The sequence below is a fragment of the Pristis pectinata genome, chromosome 1 (genome assembly GCF_009764475.1).
Source record: "Pristis pectinata isolate sPriPec2 chromosome 1, sPriPec2.1.pri, whole genome shotgun sequence".
In the NCBI taxonomy this organism is placed as follows: Eukaryota; Metazoa; Chordata; class Chondrichthyes; order Rhinopristiformes; family Pristidae; genus Pristis; species Pristis pectinata.
This window is the reverse complement of record NC_067405.1, coordinates 142217864-142233577: the sequence shown is the minus strand read 5'-3', so window position 1 is coordinate 142233577 and position 15714 is coordinate 142217864. Positions and strand designations below refer to the sequence as shown.

The window sequence follows — 15714 nt, the reverse complement described above, 5'->3', positions numbered from 1 at the left end:
TGCCTGGAAGTGAAGGGCAATGTGTTCTCAATGGGCTGAATGGCCTGCTTTTATCTTTTATAAATAATCTGAAGCAGAAAATACTGGCTCACAGCTGTCAGCAGTGCAGTGAAAAGTCAGCTCACCATTGCAGCAAGGCACTGTCCATAAACTAACTCAAACCTTTCACCTCACGCCTTGTACACTAGGCCCCAACCTCAAATTTCAGATTCACACCTTGGTTTTCATTTCTTTCCATGGTCTTGCCTTTTTGTGGCTCTGAAGTCACTTCCAATGCTTCAGCTTCCTGGAAGTTACACCCTTCTACTCTGACCTCTGGCGTCATCCAGGATTTTCATTCCCCCATCCCACGGCTCTCTCAAATGGTGAAGCAGCTCTCCGTGTTCCAAGGTCTGGAGTTTTCTCCCTAAACTTCCCTTGCCTTAAGATGTTTCTTAAAACCTCACTCTTTGACCAAGGTATTTATTCGCCTCTGCTCATTTCTGCTTAATTGGTTTGATGGCAAATTTTGTTTAATAACACTCCAGTGAAGTGCTTTGAGAAGCTTTGCAGCACTGTGTACTATATAAAGGAAGTAATAGTTATAAAGAATAAGGAGCTCCAATAAAATGCCCCCACCTCATTTATATTCCTGTATTTTCTGTTTACTTCAGATATTCAGTCCAGATGAAGGGTCTTGAAATGCCGACTGCCCATTTTCCTCTGCAGGTGCTGCCTGATCCGCTGACTTCCTCCAGCAGTCATTTTTTTTTCCCTCTTGTCTCCCTTGACCAACCGTTCAGCAGCATTTAATTTAAAGGTTATGACTACCTCCCAGAAAAAAAGGGTCCCAGTAATTTTCCTCTTCCCTGATGCATCGCATTGTCCAAATGTCAGACTCCAGGTCAATAAATCTGATCATTTCCCTCCATAGGTCCTGCCTGACCTATTGAGTTCCTCCAGTAGAAAAACACTAAAATACACTGGGGGATGGGGGATGGATCTGCTCTCCCCTCCTCCCCAGCACCTGCCTATCACTATCACTTACTTGCATCTACCTATCACCACCCTGTGCCCACCCCGCCTCCCCTCTTTTGTCCACCTATCGCTGCTCTGCTTTTTTCTCCTATATATTGGGCTTCCCCTTTTCCTATCTTCAGTCCGAAGAAGGGTCCTGACCCAAAATGTTGACCGCCTGCTTTTCTCCACGGATGCTGCCTGACCTGCTGAGTTCCTCCAGCATCATCGTGTTTTTCATCTAGGTTCCAGCATTTGCAGTCCTTTTGTTTCTCGAGTTCCTCCAGCAGTTTATTTTTTTGATGCAGTTTGATAATTTAATTTCTCACTATAGCCAGAAAGCTTTAATCTAAAATCACCTTTATTTTTCAGTTATGTCTCACCGACCAAATAACTGCAATGTTTCCTTCTATTTTAGGATGCATTTATTTCCAGCCGTTGAAATGAAAAACTGCAGATGCTGGAAATTAACCTGAAATATTAATTCTTTTTCTCTCTTCACAGATGCTGCTTGGCTTGCTAAATATTTCCGGCATTTTCTAGCTGTGTTTGCTGCATGAAAGTTATCTCAGTGATCGATGCCCTTGTTTGGACCATGATTTGCTGTCTGACATTATCTCTTTTTGTACTGACAAGTCTATTCAGAACCATTTCTGAAAGACTACCAGATAATTTTTTATTTTGAAGTTATTTATTATTGAAGGTATTAAACTTTTCTGGCAAGTTTCTATTTAACTGCTAGGCACGTTTACTATTTAACACAGAAAACACTTGCATGTTGAAAAGATATGAAATGCAAAAATGGTAATGCTCTACTGATCCACTGAGTTTTATCTGTGAATTTAGATAGATGATTTGCGCGCTCAACTGTTGAAGACTGAACAGGAACGAGCAACTTTGCAGCACAGGATTTTGCAATCACAGCAGAAAAGTTATCGTGAAAAAGACGAGGATGACAGACTGATCCAAGCAGGTGAGTTATGACAGAGTGTCGTCCATGGAACTTTCTTCATTAATTTAAGTGCCAGAGAGCTCACAGTATACTGCAGTTTTTCAGTAGGGGTAAGTCAAATATGGGTAAACAGCATCTTATAATTCTGAATTTAAAAGTATGAAGATACCCTCACCTTTAGCAGGGAAATGAATCACAGAAGGATGAATGGCAGATCCTGGTCCAAACTTGACAGAGTCATAGAGTCATACAGTACAGAAACAGGTTCTTTGGTTTAACTTGTCTGTGCCAACCAAGTTGCCTACCTGAGCTAGTCCCGCTTGCCTGTGTTTGGCCCATATCCCTCTCAACCTTTTCTGTCTATGTACCTGTTCAAATGTCTTTTAAAAGTTTTAATTGTACCCACCTCTACCACTTCCCCTGGCAGCTTGCTCCACATCCTCTGTGTGGTAAGCTTGCTCCTCAAGTCCCCTTTAAATTTCCTTCATGATTTTTACCATTTTTATCAAATCTGCTAGCATCCACTCTCTCTCTCTCTCTCTCTAGGGAGAATGGCATGGGTTAAATGTTTGTGGAATATCTGCAGTGAGTTGCATGTCCTGGAACTTCTGATTTTTTTTTTCCCAGCCGTTATCAAACTCTCTGCCAGAAAGAGAGTCTGGACATAAAATGCTGACAACTCCAAAGTGCAAGACCTCTTCAGTTACACTTGTTAGGGGATGGGGATGATGGTTCCTGGAAGAGGTTGGGTCGGGGGGGAGGCTTTAGTATTCTTCACATTTTCCAACTCGGAGAAAGCTATTCTGATATTTAATGCGGAAATTTGTGTTTAAAAATAAATTTTTCCTCCCTGAGCTCTGCTCTGTAGTTTATGTTTCTTTTTGTGCATTTTTATGTCAAAACCCAGATTAAAATAGAAATGCTTCCCTTATTGCATCTTCTGAAACTTACTTTGTCTGACAGTGAAATGAGTTGAAACGTGAATCTTCACAAAGGAAAAGTGTTATGGCTGGGCTCTGTATTTATTGATTGCTTATACTGACTTATGTTACGCTTGCTCTACTTGGAGTGAGAGGATATTTGGGTCGTATTCCATGCCTAATTTCATGGTTACCTCCACTGAGCAAATTTCAGGTCTTTGTCTATGTCTTGCTCTGAGAGTTATTAGCAGAGATCTTGTTTTAGTTTCTTACATTACTAATTGACTTCAGTCAAGCTACCTCACTTTGTCCTCTCCAGAGTTATTATTTCATTCCTCTTAAGTTCAGAATTCTCATGAAGTGCAAAGAACTTGCCTTTACGTCAGACTTTTCTGAGCCTCAGGACATTCCAGTGTGCTTTACAGCTAGTGAAGAACCTTGAAAGCATTGACAATGATAATTTAGAAAACTCCACAGAAAGCACATTTCCTAGCGACGTAGAAAGAGGCCATTCGGCCTATTGAGTTTATAGCAGCTCTTGGAGCGTTCTCATCAATCCTGTTCCCTACTTACCTCCAAGAAGATTTAGCTTGAGAAGCGACTGCAGTTTAGAAATGCTCAATTCTGGTCTTATGGCGTGGGTTCTTTGCCCATCAGAGACCTCAGTTTAACATCTTTAATTGAAAAGTGGCACCTCTGACAGCAGTGTGCTCCCTCAGTATTGGGAATGTGAGCTGAATTATGCATATAAAGGTCTTATAATTGTCAAGCTTACTTCAGCCAGGTTCCCAGACATGTTTGATTCCTCCTCTTCAGGGAGCATTAAGTTTCTCTTGAGTTTTGGTGGAAAATTAATGTTCCCATATCTGCAAGTGCGCATTACCTACCAGCTTCTCAATAAATACTGGAATCATCTGATCCCCAGGGAGTCGTTGTGGGAAGATGATGTGTGTGTTGTTTTTAAAGTTAATGAAAGTGTGGATTTTTACCCTTGTCACACTTGCTAGTTATTCTGATGCTTGTGCCTTAACTTACAAACTAAGATGCTGGGAATCTGAAATAAAACAGAAAATGCTAGAAACACTCAGCAGGTCAGGCAACATTGGTAGCAAGTGATACAGAGTTAATGTTCCAGGTCCTGAAATGTTGACTCTTTCTCTTTCAGCAGGTCAGGCAGTATCTGTGGAGCGGTTCCAGTATTTCCTGTTTTTATTACCTTAAATTACACTGCTCAGTTCACCCAAAATTTCTGTGCTCGTTGGCATACATTGGTTCACAGTTCAGTAAAGCCTCAGTTATAATTCTAAATCCCTTTAGGGCCTACCCTCATTATCTCTGTGATCTCCTCCAGCCTTAAAATCCTCTGAGACATCTGCAGTTCTTGCCTCATTCATCCCCAAGTATAATGAGCCCACAATTGGTCGACGTGCTTTCAGCTGCAAAGGCTGTAAGCTCTGTAATTTCCTCACTAAGCCTCTTGGACTTTCTAAAGCTCCTTTCCCTCTTTATAGTTTTGCATAAAACCCTTCATTTTATCAAGTGTTTGGTCATTTGTCCTAGTATCTTGAGTGATTCAGTGTTAAGTGTTAGTGCTTCTATGACACAAGAAATTCTGCAGATGCTGGAATCTGCAGCAGTACACAAAAAGTGCTGGAGGGACTCAGCAGGTCAGGCAGCATCCATGGAGGGGAAATAAACAGTCGACGTTTCAGGCTGAGACCCTTCATCAGGACTGGAAAGGAAGAGGGCAGAAGCCAGGATAAGAAGGTGGGGGGAGGGGGAGGAGCACACGCAGGCAGGGGATAGGCGAGTCCAGGTGAGAGGGGTAAGGGAGGTAGGTGGGGGAGGGGGAAAAGATGTCATAAACTGAGAGGTGATAAGTAGAAGAGACAAAGGGCTGAAGAAGAAGGAATCTGGTAGGAGAGGGCAGTGGACCATGGAATAAAGGATGGGGGAGGGGAGGAGAGGAGATGGGCAGGTCATCAAGGCGGGGGAAGGGAGGCCACAGGAATAAGGGAAGACAAAGGAGTGGGGGAAGAAGAAAAAGAAGGGGTGTAGTTACTGGAAATTAGAGAAATCGATGTTGAGGCCGTCAGGTTGGAGACTCTCAAGGCGGAATATGAGGTGTTCTTCCTCCATCCTGTGTCTGGCCTCAATGTGGCAGTAGAGGAGGCCGTGGATAGACATGTCAGTGTGGGAGTGGGGGGTGGGGTTACCGGAATTGAGTGCTTCTGTGAGTGTTTTGGAATGTTTTATGACTTTAAAGCCCTCTATTTTTTTTTGCCTAAGCTTAAATATCTTATTTACTTCATCTGTAGCTCACTATACATTCAGTAGAAGTTCTGTATGATATTCTCTTGTTCTCTTGCCCAGTTTTTTAAGTGGTACTGGCAGAGTTTGAGCTGGTTTTGTTGAATCTTTAGAACCCAAGTGGAAAAGGTGCTCCTACAATCAGAATCAAGTTTATTATCACTGACATATGTCGTGAAATTTGTTGTTTTGCAGCAGCAAGACATAAAGACATGAAAATTACTATGTTACAAAAATAAATAAGTAATGCAAAAGAGGAATAGCGAGGTAGTGTTCATGGGGTCATGGACCGTTCAGAAATCTGATGGCGGAGGTAAAGAAGCCATTCCTGAAACGTTAAGTATGGATCTTCAGGCTCCTGTACCTCCTCCCTGATGGTAGTAATAAGAAGAGGGAATGTCCTGGGTGGAGAGGGTCCTTAATGATGGATGCTTCCTTCCTGAGGCACTGCCTCTTGAAAATATCCTTGATGGCGGGGAGGGTTGTGCCCGTGATGGAGGTGGCTGAGTCTACAACCCTCTGCAGCCTCTTTCGATCTTGCACATTGGAGCCTCCATACCAGGCTGTGATGCAACCAGTCAGAATGCTCTGCACCGTACATCTGTAGAAATTTGCTGCTGAACAGTGAGTCCCAGTGACAGTGAAGGTGTGTCAATGTATTTGCAAGTCGGTGAAAACCAAGAAAAGTCTGAAGTTGCTGGAAATCCAAAAAAAACAAAAAATTCTCAGGAAATACTCAGCAGGTCAGGCAGCATCTGTGGGAAGAGAAACAGTCAACGTTTCAGGTTGGAGACCCTTTGTTAGAACGTTGACTCTGTTTCTCTTCCCACAGATGTGGCCTGAGCTGCTGAGTATTTCCAACATTTTCTGTGTTTATTTCCAAGTCCAGATGGAGTCTGATTTGGAAGGGGACTTGCCGGGAGTGGTGTTCACGTGCATCTAGTGCCTTTGTAGTTCTAGGTGGCTGAGCTCACAAACTGAGTTTAGATAGTCGAAGTCAAGTTTATTGTCATCTGCACAAGTGCATGTATGCACAGGTGCAGTGAAAAACTTGCTTGGAGCAGCATCACAGGCACATAGCATCAGATACACAACATCCACAAGAAAAACATAAATCAAACATAAAATTATACACAATTTTTACAAGAAAGAACATAATTAGAACAAAAATGAGAGGAGACATGATAGAAGTATACAAAATATTAAGAGGAATAGATAGCGTAGACAGCCAGCACCTCTTTCCCAGGGCACCAATGCTCAATGCAAGAGGGCATGGCTTTAAAGTAATGGGGGGGAAGTTCAAGGGAGATATCAGAGGAAGGTTTTTTACCCAGAGAGTGGTTGGGGCATGGAATGCGCTGCCTGGGGCAGTGGTGGAGGCAGGTACATTGGTCAGATTCAAGAGATTACTGGATAAGAATATGGAGGAATTTAAAATAGATATGTGAGGGGAAGGGTTTAGATAGCTTTTAGGCGAGGTTTAAAGGTTGGCACAACATTGTGGGCTGAAGGGCCTGTATTGTGCTGTACTTTCTATGATTCTATGAAAATAAACATAGTCCATCGTAGTGCAAAGTGGTCAAAATGATCAAAGTGTTGTTATACTGAGGTAGTGATTAGGGTTGTGCAGGTTGGTTCAAGAACTGAATGGTTGAAGGAAAGTAGTTGTTCTTGAACCTGGTGGTGTGGGCCGCCAGGCTTCTGTACCTCCTACCCGATGGTAGCTGCAAGAAGATGGCATGGCCCGGATGGTGGGGATCTTTGATGACAGATGTTGCCTTCTTGAAGCAGCACCTCATGTAGATACTATGGATAGGTTCAGACACTCAATGTTTAACAGCTTTATTTCTGAAATCCTGATGGAAAATCTCTTCCTTTCCTCCCTTGAACAGTACTTCAGCAATATCCAGAATATTTGGATAGTGAGTGAGGAGGCACGGTAGTGTAGCGGTTAGCGTGACGCTATTACAGCGCCAGCGACCCGGGTTCAATTCTGGCTGCTGTCTGCAAGGGGTTTGTACGTTCTCCCCGTGTCTGCGTGGATTTCCTCTGGGTGCTCCAGTTTCCTCCCACATTCTAAAGACGTACGGGTTAGGAAGTTGTGGGCATGCTATGTTGGCGCTGGAAGTGTGGCAACACTTGCGGGCTGCCCCCAGAATGCTCTACACAAAAGATGTGTTTCACTGTGTGTTTCGATGTAAATGTGACTAATAAAGATATTCTATCCTATCCTATTAACTGGTGGCCAGACAGAAACTCCTGGGCCTGAACCCATACATGTGGGCATGTATGTGGGTATATGTGCTGGGCAGCACCTACACGTGTGCCTACCAATGGGTGAGCATTAATCCCACGCGGCAGAGTCTGGTCTCCAGAGGACTTGGCTCCTCTTGCCACTAGATCAAGACATTGCTCTGAGATTGCTGGTGTGCAATGGCTTGCCCCAAATAAAAAGAAAACACGAACAGGCAACTTACATTCCACAATACGAAGTTCAAGATCTGGAGTTTTAGGATCCTCATGGACAATCTTAGCAGCACTGACCTGAATATTGCTCAGCTGTTACAGCGCAGGATTCCTGAACCTTAGGCTACCTTCCACCCCATCCTTAGAATACTGCGATCACTGCATTAGCCACCTTCGCATTTTGATGTCAGTCTCAGGATTTGCTGAATCTTGCTGGCCAGTGGTGATATTCACTAGAGACACTAAAACCAGAGTGGAAGTAAGTCATCCTTGATCTCGAGGGACTGCCTAGGAAGGTGATGATCAGCTGAATGAAACTATATTTCTAATTCTTTACAAAATTGTATTTTATTCTGCTTTTTTTTTGGGTTCTAATCGTGTTCTTTCTAGTTTTAATTTTGCATAATGTATGTTGTTAATTTATTTTTCTTGTGAATGTTGTGTATCTGATGCCATGTGCCTGTACTGCCGCGAGTAAGTTTTGCATTGCACATGTACTTGTGCATATGATAATAAACTTAACTTTGACTTTGTATACAGCTTTATTATGACTTTACTTTAAACAATTGGTTTATTTTTAACCACTCAAGTTCTGTAATCTAAATTTGAAGTTTTAGATCCTTCCTGCTGCTCCTTATAGCTGTCTAATTTTAAAGATAGTTTTAAAGATTTTTTGGTGATAGCAGCTACCTGATTCCATCAGATTGTACCTGATGTCGAGAAGAGGTGAGATTTTGAGGTTAGAGAGGCACATATGATGGAGTGGGTTAAAATCTGTTTCAGTCACAAGAGGTTCTAAAGTGTAGCTGTTTTGTGTTATTTGCCTGTGTCTGGTTTGAGATGACTTGAAATTTTCCTGATTAAACAGTGATGCATCCGATATGCTGGTTGACTGCACACTGTGAAAAGTTATTGCGGCCACAACAATGTGAGTGTTATAACAATAGAGGAGACCTGTTTGAAGGAGAGGAACAATCCTTCCTGTGATTTGCTTTTAAAGTATTTTCCTATACAACAGCCATCAAGCATCTTGAAGCACATAGAGTGATAAAGAGATGAAGCATTGCAACAGACCCTGGCCCATTGAGTCTGTGCTGGTCATCAAGCACCCAGTTACACTAATCCTATATCCGTCCCATTTTATATTCTCTTCAAGTCTGCCCAGAATCTATCACTCACTTACACAGTAGGGGCAATTTACAGTGGCCAGTTAAATCTTTGGGATGTGGCAGGAAACTGGAGGAACCCCATGTGGTCACAGGGAAACTGCAAACTCTACACAGACCCAAGGTTGGGATCGAACCTGGGCCCCCTGTGCTCTGAGGCAGTGGCTGTACCCGCTGTGCCACAGTGCCACTGCCTCACATCATTGATGCAGCTGGGTGGATGGGCTGACAGAGAAATGGAGGGAGCCTGTTTTGAGCGCTGGACTGACTTGCACCAAAAATGAGGGATATCCCATTCATTGTGAAAAGATGGGGAATGTCCAGGATGAAGGAAAGGGAAACAAAAAGAGAAATGCTGGAAAAACTCAGCCAGTCGCGCAGCCAGATAATGTTTCAGGACTGAGAAAGAGAAAAAACAAGTGAGTCTAAATAACAAAGAAGGTGGGAGAGGGCAATGGATGAAACAAAGGGAATGGCAGTAATGGTAAAATGATAGACAGTCATTGAATGGACAGCTCAAAGTCAAAGTTGAGTTTATTGTCATATGTGGAAATACATAGAACCATAGAAAACTACAGCACAGAAAACAGGCCATTCAGCCCTTATAGTCTGTGCCGAAACATTATTCTGCTAGTCCCATCTACCTGCCCCCAGCCCATACTCCTCCAGACCTCTCTCGTCCATGTATCTATCCAGTTTACACTTAAAAGTTAAGAGCGAGCCCGCATTTACCACATCAGATGGCAGCCCATTCCACACTCCCACCACTCTTTGAGTGAAGAAGTTCCCTCTAATGTTCCCCCTAAACCTTTCCCCTTTCACCCTAAAGCCATTAACTTCATAAAACTTTAGTTAGGCCGCATCTGGAGTATTGCATTCGGTTCTGGTTGCCCCCTTATAGGAAGGAGGCTTTGGAGAGGCTGCAGAAGAGGTTTACAGGATGCTGCCTGGATTAGAGGGCATGTGCTATAAAGGAGAGGTTGGATAAACTTGGGTTGTTTTCTCTGGAGTGGTGGAGGCTGAGGGGAGACCTGATGGAAGTTTCTAAGATTGTGAAGGGCATAGATAGTATAGACAGCTGGTATCTTTTACTCAGGGTCGAAATGTCTAATACTAGAGGGTATGCATTTAAAGTGAGAGGAGGTAAGTTTAAAAGAGATGTGCAGGGCAAGTTTTTTACACAGAGAGTGGTGGGTGCCTGAAACGTGCTGCCAGGTGTGGTAGTGCAGGCAGATACGATAAATGCGTTTAAGAGGCTCTTGATAGGCACTTGAACGTGCAGAGAATGGAGGGATATGGACATTGTGTGGGCAGAAGGGATTAGTTTAGTTGGGCATTTAATTACTAGTTTAATTCAGCACAACATTGTGGGCCGAAGGGCCTGTTCCTGTGCTGTACTGTTCTATGTTCTACATTAATACGCAGGTGCAATAATTGCAGCAGCATCACAGGCACATAGCATTAGAGATACAACATTCACAAAACAAACATAAACATAAATTATATAAAATTATACAAGAAAGAACTCCTTCAGATCCTTTATCTGCGTAATGTGTTGCTAATGCGGTGAAGTGTGGGTGATGTTGTGTAGTCTGGCATACTGGGACATGCTGATTTCTTTGCTATCTGGGTGGTGGTGGGGAGACTATCTAACCCTGGCAGGGGAATCCCTGGGGCCATTTTCCAGATGGCCATCAAGCCAGGGAGACCAACATCACTTCAAGGGTCTTGCTCAGTGTGGGGAGAGGTTCAATGACTTTACGCATGAGTGCGTCTCTCTCAACACTCCTTTACTCCTTCATTCAGTTTCCCACCTCTCCCTACTGTTTCCTCACAGTCCTTCATCTCGCACTGTTTTATAGTACAGAAGCTGACCACTCAACCCAGAGTTTATGATCCAAGTGAGCCTTTTCATCTAAATCTATCAATGTATCGTTTTTCCCTTGAAAACACAGCTTCCCAGAAATGTCAGAGAGCCAAGTATCTAATGGAAAGGAGGAATGAAATTGGTTAAACAAATATATGGAGAAGTTAATGGCACTGAAAGCTGATGAAAGCCCCAGGGCCTGACTATCCGCGGCCCAATGTACTGAAGGTGCTTGGTGGTCATGGAAGCAGAATTGGCTGCCATTGTCCAAAATTCTTTGGGATGGGACGATTATGGGATGGTTCATACAGATTCCAGGCTGACAAACGTAACCCCACTATTTAAAAAAAGAGGGAGGGAGGAACAGGCAACTGTAGAGCGGTTAATGAACATCAGTTGGAGAAACGTTGCTGGAGTCCTTTCTAAAGGATGTGGTATCAAGACACCTATCAGAAAATATCAGTGGGATTAGGCAACATCACTGAGGATTTATCACAAGGAATTCATGCTTTACAAACCTTCTGGAGTTTTTTGAAGATGTAACTGGTAGAATAAATAAAGGAGAACCAGTGGAGGAGATGTGTATGGAATTTTAGAAGACCTTTGACTGAGACTTACTTAAGAGGTTAGTGTGCATAATTTAAGATAAGATATCTTTATTAGTCACATGTACATTGAAACACACAGTGAAATGCATCTTTTGTGTAGAGTGTTCTGGGGGCAGCCCACAAGTGTCGCCAGGCCTGCAGCGCCAACATAGCATGCCCACAACTTCTTAACCCTTTGGTACGTCTTTGGAAAGTGGGAGGAAACTGGAGCACCTGGAGGAAACCCACGCAGATACAGGGAGAACATACAAATTTATAGACAGCGGCCAGAATTGAACCCAGGTCGCTGGTGCTGTAAAGCGTTACGCTAACTGTGCCTGCCCATGGGATTGGGGTTAATGTACTGTCATGGATTGTAAATTGGTTGACTGACAGAAAACAGAGCAGGAATAATTGGTTCTTTTCAGGTTAGCAGGTGGTGACTGGTGGGCATCAAAGGGATCAGTGCTTGGGGCCAAATTATTCACAGTATATGTTAATGATTTGGATGAGGGAACTGATTGTAATATTTTAAATGTTGATGACTCAGAAGGATGCAAAAAAGGCTTCAAGGCAACCGGTATGTTGGCTTTCACTGCAAAAATTTGAGTATATGAGCAAGGATGTCTTGTTAGGGATAGTCCAGGGAATTATAGACCAGTGAGCCTTATGTCTGTGGTGGGCAAGCTGTTGGAAAGGATTCTTAGAGATAGAATCTATGGGCATTTAGAGAATCATGGTCTGATCAGGGGCAGCCGGCATGGCTTTGTGAAGGGCAGATATGTCTCACAAGCCTGATAGGGTTCTTTGAGGAGGTAACCAGGAAGAATGATGAGGGTAGTTCAGTAGATATAGTCTACATGGATTTTAGTAAGGCGTTTGACAAAGTTCCACATGGTAGGCTTCTTCAGAAGGTCAGAGGGCATGGGATCCAGGGAGGCTTGGCCGTGTAGATTCAGAATTGGCTTGCCTATAGAAAGCAGAGGGTTGTGGTGGAGGGAGTGCATTCAGATTGGAGGGCTGTGACTAGCGGTGTCCCACAAGGATTGGTTCTGGGACCTCTACTTTTTGTGATTTTGATTAATGATGGATGAGGGGGTAGAAGGGTGGGTTGGCAAGTTTGCAGACGACACAAAGGCTGGTGGTGTTGCGGATAGTGTGGAGGACTGTCGAAGATTGCAGAGGGACATTGATAGAATGCAGAGCTGGGCTGAGAAGTGGCAGATGGAGTTCAATCCAGAGAAGTGTGAGGTGGTACACTTTGGAAGGACAAACTCCAAGGCGGAGTACAAAGTTAATGGCAGGATTCTGGGTAGTGTGGAGGAGCAGAGAGATCTGGGGGTTCATATCCACAGATCTCTGGAAGTTGCCTCACAGGTGGATAGGGTAGTTAAGAAAGCTTATGGGATGTTAGCTTTCATAAGTCGTGGGATCGAGTTTAAGAGCTGTGAGGTAATGATGCAGCTCTACAAAACTCTGGTTAGACCACACTTAGAGTACTGTGTCCAGTTCTGGTTGCCTCATTATAGGAAGGATGTAGAAGTGTTGGAAAGGTGCAGAGATTTACCAGGATGCTGCCTGGTTTAGAAAGTATACATTATGAGGAGAGACTAAGGGAGCTAGGGCTTTACTCTTTGGAGAGAAGGAGGATGAGTTCTAGGTGGCTGAGCTCACAAACTGAGCTTAGATAATCGAAGTCAAGTTTATTGTCATCTGCACAAGTGCATGTATGCACAGGTGTAGTGAAAAACTTGCTTGGAGCAGCATCACAGGCACATAGCATCAGATACACAACATTCACAAGAAAAACATAAATCAAACATAAAATTATACATAATTTTTACAAGAAAGAACATAATTAGAACAAAAATGAGAGGAGACATGATAGAGGTGTACAAAATATTAAGAGGAATAGATAGAGTGGACAGCCAGCGCCTCTTTCCCAGGGCACCAATGCTCAATACAAGAGGGCATGGCTTTAAAGTAATGGGGGGGAAGTTCAAGGGAGATATCAGAGGAAGGATTTTTACCCAGAGAGTGGTTGGGGCATGGAATGCGCTGCCTGGGGCGGTGGTGGAGGCAGGTACATTGGTCAAATTCAAGAGATTACTGGATAAGCATATGGAGGAATTTAAAATAGAGGGATATGTGGGAGGAAGGGGTTAGATAGTCTTAGGCAAGGTTTAAAGGTTGGCACAACATTGTGGGCTGAAGGGCCTGTATTGTGCTGTACTGTTCTATGATTCTATGTTATAATTATATAGGGTCTTAGTGAGACCACACCTGGAGTATTGTGTGGACCTGATCTCCTTACCTAAGTAAGAAATGTGCGTGTCTTAGAGGGAGTGCCGTGAAGGTTCACCAGACTGATTCTTGCAAATGGCAGGATGTCGTATGAGGAGAGATTGGATTGAAACCAGACTCCCCTCCATGGACTCTGCTCTTCTTGGTGCCTCAGTAAAGCAGCCAACGTAATCAAAGACCCACCCACCCACCCCAGACATCCTCTCCTCCCCACCTCCCATTGGGCAGATGATACAGAAGCCTGAAAGCAGGTACCACCAGGCTCAAGGACAGCTTCTATCCCACTGTTATAAGATAATTGAATGGTTCCCTAGCGCAATGAGGTGGACTCTTGACCTTACAATCTACGTTGTTATGACCTTGCACCTTGTTGTCTGCCTGCACTGCACTTTCTCTGGAACTGTAACACTTTATTCTGCATTCTGTTATTGTTTTCCCTTGTACTACTTCAGTGCACTCTTGTAATGAAATGATCTGTATGGATGGCATGCAAAACAAAGTTTTTCACTGTACCTCAGTACATGTGAAAATAATAAACCAATTTACAATTACACCCGTGTTTGCTGAAGTTTAGAAGAGATTTCTCCCTAATTAAGATATTGTTTCATTGGAGGACGTTCAGAGAAGATTCACTCGGATGATCCCAGGCATGTCGAGGTCATCCTATGAATCATAGAAAGTCATAGAGTTGTACAGTGCAGAAATAGGCCCTTCAGCCAACCGTGGCCACGCTGACCATTGTATTTAACTATACTACTCTGATTTATCTGTATTTATTCTGTAACCTTCTGCACCTTGGTGCTTGTCTCGAAGCTATGAGGCACACGTCAGAAGTGTGACCGAATACTTTACACCTGCCTCGATGAGTGCAGCTCTAACAATTCTCAAGATGCTCAACACCATCCAGGATAAAGCAGGACTGATGCAGGGTTTCGACCCATTGAGTTCCTCCTGCATGTTGCTCCAGATTCCAGCATCCGCGGTCTCTTATGACTCTCTAGGTTTCAAACTCGTTTGCTTTAAAGCTCAAATGCTTGAAGGACATCTATAATAGATTTGAAACTTCTAAAAAAAATTAATGATTTGCTTTAGAAAAAATTCCTGGATCACTGGCCATCAGTATCTAGTAAATTTTCGATACAGATTCTGTTTTGTTCTTTTCCACGCTTCTTCATTTTTCTTGCTAAGTGTTCAGTTTCTTGTGTTGTAGTGGCTGCGCGATCAGAACTTGAGAAGCAGGTGCTGGAAAAGCAGATTTTGGAGCTCAGGGCACAGCTGAACGAAGATGCCACCCGTTCTGAAGTGGGAGAGCTGAGACGCTCCCTTGAGAGAAAAGAGAAAGAGAAAAAGGAGCTTTCTGCACATGTTGAGGTACCTCATTGGGGTTGGGAGAGTGGGAGGGGAGTCTCTAAGTCTGTGCATTTCTGGAAATATGTTTTGAAATTCTCATTGGTTGGTGTGACATTTTCTTTTTAATGCATTTTTTTCCCTGCCTAATGCTAGAAAATGTGCTTATTCTGGTCAGGTCCTGCTATAGGCTGCCAAGAAGAGACAGTTACTTGCAGTTTGTTCTGGGAGGCTTGGTATTGTTGGATTTTTAGAAAGTTGAGCCTGTCTATTCAATCTCAGTTTTACCCTTGAGCAATCTGGGTGTGCTCCTAACCTTTACACTCTCTTTTGCTATAATGCACCTTCTTTTGTCCTTCGGACTACTAGATCAGTAGAAATCAGGTACTCCAGCCTGCAATAGGAAGGCAAGCATGACCTTTTGTGTTTCATTGCTGCTGGAACCCAGCATCAGAAGCACCTAGGCTCCCCATGCATGGTTGGAATTGACAATGCAAAAGAGCAATTAACAACACCCCTTCCCACAGAGCTATAACTCAGCAACAGAATACCTCTGTCTTTCTGTCTTGCAAATAAAGAATAAAGTGGCAACAACAAACAATTTGCTGGAGGAACTCAGTGGGTCGAGCAGTATCTGTGGGAGGAAAGGAATTGTTGACTTTTTGGGACTGGTAGAGGGATTTGACCTAAATTGTTAACAATTCCTTTCCCCCCATGGATGCCACTCGATCCACGGAGTTCCTCCAGCAGATTGTTTGTTGCTGCAGATTCCAGCATCTGCAGTCTCTTGTGTCTCCAA

The 15714-nt window shown here is 43.4% G+C and overlaps 1 protein-coding gene across 5 annotated transcripts in view; it reads left to right on the top strand.

The window, feature by feature from the left end:
• LOC127576987 (centrosomal protein of 128 kDa) overlaps positions 1-15714 on the top strand; it is a 372768-nt gene that overhangs the window by 81970 nt on the left and 275084 nt on the right. For all 5 annotated transcript variants that reach the window (XM_052027856.1, XM_052027839.1, XM_052027847.1 and 2 more), the window contains exons 11-12: positions 1843-1969; positions 14779-14939. In XM_052027856.1, coding sequence (XP_051883816.1) covers positions 1843-1969; positions 14779-14939 — 288 coding nt within the window. The remainder of the gene's footprint in view (positions 1-1842; positions 1970-14778; positions 14940-15714) is intronic.